The sequence below is a fragment of the Solanum lycopersicum genome, chromosome 9 (genome assembly GCF_036512215.1).
Source record: "Solanum lycopersicum chromosome 9, SLM_r2.1".
Lineage (NCBI taxonomy): Eukaryota > Viridiplantae > Streptophyta > Magnoliopsida > Solanales > Solanaceae > Solanum > Solanum lycopersicum.
This window is the reverse complement of record NC_090808.1, coordinates 54,662,611-54,675,251: the sequence shown is the minus strand read 5'-3', so window position 1 is coordinate 54,675,251 and position 12,641 is coordinate 54,662,611. Positions and strand designations below refer to the sequence as shown.

The following is a 12,641-nucleotide window of genomic DNA, read 5'->3' as shown; positions in this document are numbered from 1 at the left end:
ATCTTTTCGTACATAAATATGAAATTTCTAACTTATCAATTGAAGAAATTCATTATGCATGTTCAAAAGATATACTTGTTTTCATGTGTAAGCATAATTTCTTTTTTGAATATGTTAACAAAATTTTGAATTCTCTTTGGACATATATCACAATAATATAACCTGTACAACTTAAATGTTTCTTTTCATTACGAAACGCCTTTGTATATATATTCATATTTTCTTCTTTATTTTCCTTTGAGTTTTAATTAAGGAACCAAATAAAATTCAAATTCCTATCTTATCTTCACTCTTCATGCTTTTGGTCTGTTTGAAAGAATTGATGTAGTTATTAGGATAGTAAATGTCAACATTATAATTATACAACCTTGTAATGACATCGAATTGCTTATTTGCCATAGTGGAATTAAACTAAAACTACGCATGTATTGTTTGGATGTGCAAATGACACCATAAAGTTATATTAAATTTGAAAATTAAAAATTAATTATTTAAAATTTAGATTAGAAAAATAAGAAACTTAAAAAATGTTATATATATATATATATATATATATAGAGAGAGAGAGAGAGAGAGAGAAAGAGAGAGAAATGCATGTTAGACAAAAAGATTAATATTATGTTATAAATTGACAAAATATGTGACAAAAAGATAATATATCAAGTCTATTAAAAAAAAACTTGCAATGTGAAGTTTCAAATCAATACTAATTAAACAAATGAAACTAAAAATATAACATAAGTTCTAGACTCAAAAAAAAAATTAAATTTCAAAATAACATTCATGCATATGATTGAAAATAATAGGAAAACATAAATCTATAATCTTACTCTGAATTCTAATTTAATTTTAAAATACTAGCAAAATTATGTAAATGAAATAAATGAATATGTTTAAAAAATAGAGAATGCAAAATAATTGCATAGAATCACATGAAGTAAAGGTTGAGAATGAGAAAGGAATAAAATATAAATAATGTACAAAAAAAAATATTTAGAAAATTCTAGAATAATGAAAAAAAAAGAATTTATAATAATATAAAATAAATTAAAATGCAAAAATAAAAATAAAAGGAATAATTAAATAATAATTATATTATAATTACACCATATAAATATCAACAATTCACATCTCCTTCCTACGAATTGGAAAGTGAAATTACCTCCTGACTAAGTAATAGGTCAGATAATATAATTACACCAAATTGAATTATCAAGGTGTCTTTCCAAACAAACCCTTAGTATTCTTTAGAATCTCCCCCCCCCCCCACTCTTTTTTTTTATATCACATTCTATGTATCTTTCAGATGTACATCAACTACTATATAAATAGACCACTTATATTTGATTTTCTCTATCGCTACTCATCAATCAAAAGGTGTGTAAAAAAAATCTCTTTTATTTTCTTTTTTTGTTCAATTTTAGTTGTTTCTTATATAAATTAATTGTTTACATAATAAATCAAATAGATTAACACTTGGTTTTGTGTTTCTTTTGTTATTTTGTTGTATCAAACAGAAAATTATCCAAAAATATGACAGATTCTGTGGAAGAACCTGCTGGAGAATCATCAAATTCGCAAAAAAGATCGGAGAGGCATGGACAATACCACAAACATTCTATGGAACAAATTCAAAGACTTGATGCGTAAGATCAACTTTTTTTTTAAAAAAAATAATTTGATCCTTCGGATATATCTGTTCAATTTTTTTGTTTGTTCAAAGAGATGATGTTATTTTCTTAAACTGCATCAGTGGTAAAATTAAATTATCATTGATAAAATTAAATTTTATTAGTCATAGAATATTTGATTTTCTTTTTGTATGTATTTTTTGTGCATCAATTGATATTTATTTATTTTGATTGATTTTTCTTTTGGTTTTATTTTTGTTCCCCACATTTCCACTATATTTAATAAAAGATTTGTACTTTTGATTTCACATTTCCTGATTTGTTTTGTTGAGTTGCTAAAATAGTTTTGAAATAATTTATTTTGATGATTAATCTGTTATATATACATCATTATAAATGAACTTGTTTATTCTTTATGACTTTAGCATAATAAGATGAGTTCGTTAAAGTTCAATGTCTTTCTAATTTTTGCACCAAAAACACAAATAATCTATTTCCCATTATGTTATATACCCCTTTTGAGGTATGACTAATTTAACTTTGTGTCGAGAATTTTCATTTTAGGGCCCAACTAATCTAGATCACGTAAAAAATCTATCTTTTGGGACCGAGTAATCTAGATTTGCATTGAAAAATCACACTTTAGGATCTGCTTAGTTCAGATTTGCATCACAAAGTCTCACTTTGGGGGGGGGGGGGCTAAGCCCCTCCCAATCAATGGTGACAACTCTTGTCCCATGACTCAACACGAGGCTTCTAGTTAAGGATAAAAGACTACTTACTACTCCTCAATCTTTAGTGAGTATCGGGTAGTTGATCTAGGGCCCGAAAAATTCAAATTCAAGTGTGGAATCAAGTCCCATTTTATGGTCAAACGTTCCTTACCAAAGTTTTAGTTCCAATGCTCGAAGTTAAGACCTGATTAATGGTGGAGAAATACTTGTTAATCCACCATGTATTTATGAATTTTTTTTGTTATTTTATTTTTTTGGTTTATTTTTTTAATAAATGATCAATAATATTTTCTCTTCATGAATTTTTGAATGAAGATTCTTCAAGAAATGTCCGCATCCAGATGAGGATCAACAAAAACAATTGGGTAGCGAAGCAGGTCTTGACCATAAGCAGGTCAAGCTTTGGTTCCAAAACAGAAGGGCTCAAGCAAAGGTACTTTTGATTATTTAATTCTTTTATATATTGTCAATTGTACTTAATTGGTTGGATATTATTGTTGTTTTTGTTGTTGTTTACACACAACAACAAATTAATATATTTTTTTCATTAAAATTTTAAAAAATCTACAAAAAGTAATGACAAAAGTTGAAATAATTTAATGAAAGCAGTGATCTATTGGTAAATTGTTTCTCTATATTTGGTTAAGTTGTTAGGATGTGTGAATAAATAAGATAATTTATTCCTCGTTATAATCAAGTTATTTACTTCCACTATCACCAACCCCCCGGGCCGCGTACAATAAATTCCATTCTTGATGATTTCACTTTTCAATTTCTATATAGTTTTCCTAAATCACTAATTTTATTTTCCATGTTGAATTGATCAATAAATTTGAAAGTATGTTCTCTCACCAATATATGAACTTTATTAAATAAATTACTTTTCATTTAAATTATTTTCATTATCTAACCTCTAAGTCAATTAAGTTGTTGCTTAATAAAATCAATAATACAAGAATTCTAAATAATTCAAAGTGCATGAACTCCCTAGCAAGTTCAATAATTAGCAAGGAATTACGAAATGAACAAAAAATTGAATCCCTTCTAGGTTTTGAGAATTTAATGTCAGAAAAATTTGGTTTTGCCACTCAAAACTAATGATTTTCTTTTCAAGATTACTTGATGAATGAAGGAAATCATGAAATATTAAATGGACCAATTGAATGAAGTTCAGGCTAGTCAAAATAATTTGTATATATAAATGAGTGGGTGAATAAATTATTTGGGTTGGGTTGGACTTAAAATAGACCACAACCCAATTTTTCAACTTCTATCAAAAAATAATTTTTCTCGTTAGTTGTTCAATTACCAAACAATGTTATTTCCTTAACATGACTATATTTATCACATCTAGAATAAGAGTATGTTCTTTGATAGGAAATTTCATAGAGCTAGTGAAGATTCTCAAAAAGAGAAGGATAACTAGTATCAAGGAATCCAAATGAGAAGGATAGAAGGAATGTGATATGGATAAGTATAAGTTATGATAGTCGAAAGGTGTAACGATTAGGAATAAAGTAGGCGACCTAGCGGATTGTGAGCTTAGGAAGGAAGTGATTGAGGTAAGGAGGATCAATGATAGGATGATGATGATTAAGTTTGTAATTGGAGATTCCAGTTTGAACATTATTGGTGCTTACGCTCTGCAAATTGTCTTGGACAAGGAGGACTAGAAGAATTTTCGGGAGGATTTGGACGAGGTGGGTGGAGGTGTTTCAAATACAAAGAAGTTATTCATAGAAGGAGATTTCAATGGTCACATCTAGTCTACTCCAATGGAGGGTAGTGATTAGTATGGAGGTTTCAATTTCAGGGACAAGAATGCGGAGGAGTCTCACTTATGAATTTTTCAATAGCTTTTGGGTTGGTGGTAGTCAATTCAAGTTTCTTGAAGGTGAGGGAGAAGTTGGTCACCTTCCATAGCACGGTAGATAAAACTCATATAGACTATTTGCTTCTTAGAAAGGAACATAAAGTTCTTCATAAAGACTGTTCCCGAGTGAGAATTTAACGACCAAACACTAACTCCATCTGTTGGATTTCTTATTGTAAGGGAGAGGAAGAAGAGGATACTAGGTATCAAACCGAGAATAAAATGGTGAAGCTTGAATATGATCAGTACTCTTGATATCATAGAGAAGTTTTTAGTTGTGGGAGCTATGGGTAGTGGTAGTGATTCAGATAATATGTGGTTCAGAATTTCTTGTTAAATTTAGGCAAGTTGAGTAAACTAAATTTTCATGGATTAATTTTTTAACCTAATGTAAAACTTCTTTAAAATATATTTCTTATACGAGGAAGAATGTGTATGTGGTTCAAATTAGAATGGAATTTTGAACTTTTAACCAAAGATTAATGGAAAAAATATTTTTCAAGCATTATAAAAAGGCTAAGTACCATTTTTCGTCCTTCAATTATTAAAATATTCTTATTCTGATACAAGTAATATCTTGCTCAATACATAAATCTTTAATTTATTGGGTTGTGAACTATTGATCCTTTATTTGTGAAGAGTGAAAATTTAACATAATAATTATTTGTACAATTATTTAGTTACCTATATGTTATATTAAGTTTGTATTGTTATTCGATATGTGATTAATTTTTGTTATATATATTTCACCAGACTAAAATTGAGACATCCACTAACAATGCTCTTCGAAAATTAAAAAAAAATTCTTTGTGAATATAAGTCAATGAAAGAGGCAATGAAGAATATTATATGTCCAAATTGTGATGGACTTCCTATTGGCAAAGAAGAAAGAGAACGTAATTTAAAAAATATGAAAATAGAAAATCAATAGTTGACATAACAAGTTATTTAACCTTCTATTTATCTTATTTATTTTATCTTTTATGTTAATTTTTCTATTTATCCTGAAAAGAATAACTTATATATAACAAAGACGAGGCAAATTCATGGTTTGAACTTGATGGATTAATCCAGAATTTAAGGTTATAGAACATATCTTATAATAAAAAATGAAGGAGTCAGATCAAATAATATTATCTCTGAATCGACAATTTTATAAATACAACAACTAATCTTTGGAATCCTACTACCAAGGGTTGTGATAGTATTGATAAGATTCATCTTTCCCTAACAAAAGGTCTTAGGAATAGATGAGCTCAAACCTTGTTAGGGTTGCGATAGTATGTTAAACAAAGTGATTCTCTTTTTGATGAAATTTACACTAGTGTTAAATGTGTTAAATTATATCTTAGATTTGTTTCCGCCCCGTCCATATGAGTTGCACCCTCCTTTGACAAGAGAGATAATCTTGATCTGACAATCAGTGAATTGATTGAAAGAATTTAAATTATATACACTAATAGCAAGTTATACACTTCTCAAATATGTTTATTTAGATACGTACCTATTATTTATGTAAATTAACTTAAAATTTTATTTTTTTCAGGATGAAAAAGTATCAAATCTCATCTCACATGTTTTTGGAAGACCTTTTGTTATGGATTAAAATTTGGCACCACAAATATCGACTCTTGGATCACCTTCAAATTCATCTGATGGAAGTTTGTTCAACCAAGACACATGTGGCTCTCCCATTAGATTCCTACTCTTCGTCAAGAAAATGATCAAAATAATTATAATGTTCATGCACATTCAATGATCTGTCAATCAGCATAAGAACATGATGAATGTAATCATGATAGTAGGCAGCAAACAATTATGTTTGAGACTCTTGTTGCTTCTATGAATGAAATGGTTGAACTTTGGAAGATGAATGATCCATTTTGGGTAGATTCATCAAGTGACAGGCGGTGTTTTATTCATCGAGTGATTTATGGAAGAAAATTTTCAAATCAAGTTCTACCACCCCAAACATCAACGGGTCGAATTGAATCATCAAAGGATTGTGGAATTGTGTCAATGACTGCAGTTGAGTTGATCCATAATTTTCTTGATACAGTAAGTTTCATTAACACTTTCATGTTATATATATATATATATATATATATATATATATATATATGCTTTGTTTATTACAGATTGGGAGCGCTAGTTGATTTTTGAAAAGTATCCATTATGTGAGAATTCGTTGGAAACTTACCACTTCTCATGTGGAAACATACCATGCAAATATCATGGATTTCGAACTTGAGCAAGTGAGAGATCTAAGAAACTGTCATGATATTTTGAAATCTAACTCAATGTCAATGTCACGACAAAAAGCGGGCCGCGAGTGGCACCCACACTTACCCTCCTATGTGAGCGAACCAACCAATCTAAACCCCAATCACTTACCAATAATAAACAGCAAATAACGTGGAAGACTTAAAAACTCATTACGAAATCAATTGATAACTTCTAAAATTCAATACTTATCATCCCCAAAATCTGGAAGTCATCATCACAAGAACATCTATCCTCAAATTACTAAATCTAAGAATGTCTAGGAAACTAAAACAAATACAAGAGATAGTCCATGTCCGAACTTCAAGGACATCAAGAAATGAATGAGAGAGAATCCAGTCCGAGCTAGGAACAATAGCTCACCCTGAAATCTGACGCGGTGAAGACTGGCAAGAGTTGTTTTTGAGTTGAAGACGACGGCACGTTTGCTGCACTCCACAAATAACAAGAGAAAACATACAAGTAGGGGTCAGTACAAAACACAGGTACTGAGTAGATATCATCGGCCAACTCAAAATAGAAAACAGTATATATCAGATAATATCATAAAATCAACTACAATACTCAACATGCGGCATTTACAATTACCATAACCCTTGGTCACAACAACAAGCACATCAATGAGGACTCACGCCTCCCCATCATACTCATTTGGGAATTAGGTTCATTAAATTGAGTATATTAACATATTTCAAGATTCATTCTCTTTACTAATCCTGGTGCCGGAACGTGACACTCCGATCCTCATATACTAACCTGGTGTCGGAACGTGACACTCCGATCCTCATATACTATCGTGGTACTGGAACGTGGCACCCGATCCATATACTATCCTGGTGTGGGAACGTGACACTCCGATCCTCATATACTATCCTGGTACCGGAACGTGGCATCCGATCCATATTCTATCCTAGTGTAGGAACGTGACACTCCGATCCTCATATACTATCCTGGTACCGGAACGTGGCACCCGATCCATATACTATCCTGGTGTCGGAACGTGACACTCCGATCCTCATATAATATCCTGGTACCGGAACGTGGCACCCGATCCATATGCTATCCTGGTGTCGGAACATGACACTCCGATTCTCATATACTATCCAGGTACCGGAACGTGGCACCCGATCCATATTCTATCCTGGTACCGGAATGTGGCACCCAATCCATATACTATCTTGGTGTTGGAACGTGACACTCTGATCCTTATATACTATCCTGGTACCGGAATGTGGCACCCGATCCCCTAATCTCACTACTTTCGTTCATCAAGCCTTCTTTTATACCAAGGCATCATCATTAACAATGTAGATCAGGGTTTTTCAAGATTTAGGATTCAATAGTTTCATCATGCTTACTTTATCACAATTATATAATCACATTCATGCAAGCATACAATTAAGCATATATAAGGGTATACAACACTACCCAATACATACCATTTGCTATTAAGAGTTTAATACGAATAGCATAAACCATAACCTACCTCCACCGAAGAATTCGTGATCCAGAAATCTACTTTTCCAAAGCTTTGCTTTCCTCTTCATTCTCTCCTCTTGATCGATCGTTTCTCCCCCTCTCTGTTCTTTCTATTTTTCTTATTCAACCCTATTTCTTTTATCCTAATTACCATATAATTAAGTATAAATGATGATAAAATACACCATTACTTGTTTCAAGGTTCTCTCTTTTAACCCCCAAGTAATTAAATTATTAACATTAAACCACTAATTTTATAAGTATAAGCTGGAACAGTCCAAAACGCCCCTTAAAACTTTTAACAGAAATCTGACCCAGTCAGGGTTACGCAGTCTGTGATGGGCTGTCGTGCCTGCGACGGTCCGTCCTGCTGAGTCGTCACAGATTTCAGAGACTGAATTTTACTAAAGGGCCTGTGATGGTCCGTCGTACCCATGACGGTCCGTCCTTCTATGTCGTCGCGAAGTTCAGAGAGTTGTTCTCAACACCTAATTTTTTAAAATTCTAAGTGTTTTGGAACGACACACCCTCGACGGTCCGTCGTGGGATCCGTCGACTCAGACTGTAATTACCAGAAATAAACTCTACTGCTCAAAATGACTAACAGGTCGTTACAATAGATACCAATTTACCCTGCTTTGAGCCGCTAAAAGCTTTTCTTGAATAGATTTCACCTTCTCTAATGAATCCCTCAAAATATCAGTACCCCACGGTCTAACCTCAAATGCATCAAACCAACCAATGGGAGACCTACATCTCCTCCCATACAATGCTTCGAAAGGAGCCATATGAATACTTGATTGATAACTGTTATTGTATGAAAACTCCGCTAAGGTTAAGAAGTTATCCCAATTAGCCCCCAAATTCTTTCACACATGAACGAAGCATATCTTCCAACACCTGAATTGTTCGCTCAGACTAACCATCGGTCTGAGGGTGGAATGCAGTACTAAGGTCCAACCTAGAACCTAATTCAGCATGCAATGTTCTCCAAAACTTAGAAGTAAACTGCGTACCTCTATCTGATATGATGGAAAGTGGAACTCCTTGCAATCGAAAGATTTCTGAGATGTAGAGTCTGGCTAACTTCTCTGCATTGTAGGTCACCTTGACTGGGATGAAGTGAGCAGACTTAGTTAATCTGTCCACAATTACCCAAATAGAGTCTAACTTCCCCAATGTCTTTTGAAGACCAACCACGAAGTCCGTTGCAATTCTCTCCCACTTCCATTCAGGAATGGGCATTCTCTTAAGTGTTCCTCGGGCCTCTGGTGTTCATACTTTACTTGCTTACAATTTGGACATTTGACAACAAAATCAACAATGTCGTGCTTCATTCTACTCCAACAAAAGTGTTGCTTTAGGTCACGGTACATCTTGGTTGAACCAGGATGTATAGAATATCCGGAACTATGAGCCTCTGTAAGAATAGTGTGGATAAAATCATCAACACGGGGCACACATACCCTTCCCTTAATTCTCAAAACACCTTCCTCATCCATTATTGCTTCTTTAGCCTCTCCTCGCAACACCATATCCCGAATTCGGATTAGTTTCTCATCATCAAACTATTTTTCCTTGACCTTATCAAGAAAAGAAGATCTCGCCGCCACACTGGCCAAAAATCCTCCCTTCTCATTTACTTCTAACCTCATAAAGTCGTTAGCCAGAGTCTGAACCTGTCTAGCCAATGAGCGTCTAGAAGCTTGTAAGTGGGCTAAACTACCCATGCTCCCTTCTTTTCTACTTAAGGCGTCTGCCACGACATTAGCCTTTCCTGGGTGATACAAGATGGTAACATCATAATCCTTCAGTAGTTTCATCCATCTCCTCTGTCTCAAGTTCAAATCTTTCTGAGTAAAGACATACTGTAAACTACGATGATCTGTATAGACTTCACACTTCACCCCATATAGATAATGTCTCCATTGCTTTAATGCAAACACTACCACAGCCAACTCCAAATCATGGGTAGGATAATTACGTTCATGCACCTTTAATTGCCTCGAAGCATAAACAATTCCACTCTTCTCTTGCATTAGCACTGCACCCAAACCAGAATAGGATGCATCACAATAAACAACGAAGTTCTTCCCTTCCACTGGCAAGGTGAGAATTGGTGCAGTAGTCAACAAAGTCTTGAATTTCTGAAAGCTTTCTTCACATTCATCCGACCATACAAATGGAACATTCTGGTTAGTCAAGTTCGTCAATTGGGAAGCAATATAAGAGAATCCCTTGACAAATCGACGGTAGTAGCTGGCTAAACCAACAAAGCTCCTTATTTCTGACGCATTAGTAGGTCTTACCCAATTTCTCACTGTTTCAACCTTAGAAGGATCCACCATCACTCCATCCTTAGAAACCACGTGCCCCAAAAAAGACACTGAATCAAGCCAAAACTCACACTTGGAGAATTTGGCATAAATCTTTTTCTCCCTCAACATTTTCAATACTATTCTCAAGTGCTCCTCATGTTCCTTCTTACTATTGGAGTATATCAGTATATCATCAATAAATACGATCACAAAGAGATCCAGGTATGGCTTAAAAATCCCGTTCATCAAGCTCATGAAAGCAGCAGGGGCATTCGTAAGACCAAAAGACATTACTACAACTTCGTAATGCCCATACCTGGTACGAAAAACAGTCTTTCGCACATCCGTTGCCCGTATTTTCAATTGATGATACCCGGATCTCAAGTCAATCTTAGAGAAGACACAAACACCTTGTAACTGATCAAACAAGTCATCAATGCGAGGAATGGGATACTTGTTCTTAATAGTTACCTTGTTCAACTGCTGGTAGTCTATGCACATCCGAAAACTCCCATCCTTCTTCTTCACAAATAACACCGGAGCACCCCAAGGGGATGCACTTGGTCTATAAAGCCTTTCCCTAACAACTCTTGAAGTTGGGCCTTTAACTCTCATAACTCAGCGGGAGCCATCCTATAAGGAGGTATGTAAATGGGGCGAGTACTCGGCTCCAGATCAATACAAAAGTCAATATCTCTATCCGGTGGCATACCAGGAAGGTCTGCAGAAAAACATCCAGAATCTCACGGACTATTGAAAACCGACTCAATCGAGGGTACTTGGGTAGTATCATCCCTGAGGTGTGTCAAGAAAGCTAAACAACCCTTTCTAACCATTATCTTAGCACGAAGGAAGGAGATGATACAAACAGGAGTGGAAGTGTAGTAACCCTCCCACACTAACGGATCTGTCCCAGGCTTGGCCAAAGTTACAGTTTTAGCATTACAATCTAAGATTGCAAAGTTTGGAGAAAGCAAACTCATACCAGAATTACATCAAGGTTAACCATTTCTAAGATAACCAAGATTACATGAGTATTGCTCCCCACAAAATTCACCTGAAAAGACCTATATACCTTTTCAACTATCACAGACTCACCCACCAGAGTAGAAACACGAATAGGCATGTCAAGCAATTCACAATTTGAATTATGTCCAGTAGCAAATGCGGAAGATACATATGAAAATGTGGATCCAGGGTCAAATAATACAGAAGCCATACAATCACAAACTAAAAGATTACCTGTGCTAACAGCATCTGATGTCTCCGCTTCCGATCGCCTAGGGAAAGCGTAACAGTGGGCCCTATCACCTGTCTACCCGTTGCCTCTACCAGGTTGCGCTGCAGTAGTTCCCATTTGTCCGTCACCCCGTCCGTTTTGGTGACCACCATTACCTCGGCCACCACGCCCTCCAGAATGACGGCCTCTTCCATGACCACCTCTACCTCTGACTATTTGAGGTCTGTAACTTTGTTTTGGACAATACCTCTTAATGTGTCCAGTCTCCCCACATCCATAACACTCTCTGGATTCAAGCATAGGTCTCTGTGAGAATGACGAAGTCTGGGGATAACCTCCAAACTCAAAGAAGTGTTGACCGGTCTGCGGTGGACCCCCAACTACAGTCTGCAGTGAAGACTGAATAGGTCGGGCTGGATAACCTCCTGAACGTTGCCCCATGGAGTAAGAACCATTAAACTCACCTCTCTTACAAAACCTTTTAGATGTCAATGCCATGGTGAAGTCATCTGGCTTCAGTCCCTCCACCTCTATCACGAAGTCTACCACTCCCTGAAAGGATTTCGCTGTAGCCGCTACCTGTAAGGATTAAATCCACAAATCCGACCTCAACCCCTTCACAAAACAGCAAATTCGCTCTTGTGGACTGAAGCAAAGCTGGGTGGCATACCTGGATAATGCACAGAACTTAACCTCATATGCAGTCACCGACATCTTGCCTAGTTCTAGGCTCGACAACTCATCTCTCCTCCTATCCCTCAAGGTCCGGGGGATATACTTCTCCATAAATAAGCTAGAGAATGACGCCCAAGTCATAGGTTTTGCCTCTGCGGGTTGACACTCAACATGTGACCTCCACCACATTTTGGCATTTCCATGAAACTGATAGGTTACAAACTGAACGCCAAATCATTCCACTATGCCCATTTTATGTAATAACTCATGACAATCAACCAGAAAATCGTAGGCATCCTCAGATTTAGTGCCCTTGAAGACTAGAGGTTTCAATTTCAAGAACATACTAAAAAGTTCATGCTGATCGCTTGTCATTATAGGCCCTATAGTCAAAAGAGTAATGCCTAT

The 12,641-nt window shown here is 35.1% G+C and overlaps 1 protein-coding gene across 1 annotated transcript; it reads left to right on the top strand.

Moving 5' to 3' along the window:
- The first annotated feature begins 1,463 nt into the window (after positions 1-1,463).
- LOC138338184 (homeobox-leucine zipper protein ROC8-like) lies at positions 1,464-6,283 on the top strand. Its single transcript, XM_069288907.1, has 3 exons — positions 1,464-1,646; positions 2,681-2,798; positions 5,785-6,283. Exons 1-3 carry the CDS (start codon positions 1,534-1,536, stop codon positions 5,842-5,844), a joined length of 291 nt encoding a protein of 96 aa, XP_069145008.1. The 5' UTR covers positions 1,464-1,533; the 3' UTR covers positions 5,845-6,283.
- Positions 6,284-12,641: the final 6,358 nt, after the last annotated feature.

Bases quoted from the DNA above. Each gene is read 5' to 3' on its own strand.
- LOC138338184 (XM_069288907.1), top strand. From the start codon at position 1,534: ATGACAGATTCTGTGGAAGAACCTGCTGGAGAATCATCAAATTCGCAA. The intron at 1,647-2,680 runs GTAAGATCAACT...TTTTGAATGAAG, and splicing joins CAAATTCAAAGACTTGATGC to ATTCTTCAAGAAATGTCCGC. The intron at 2,799-5,784 runs GTACTTTTGATT...TATTTTTTTCAG, and splicing joins ACAGAAGGGCTCAAGCAAAG to GATGAAAAAGTATCAAATCT.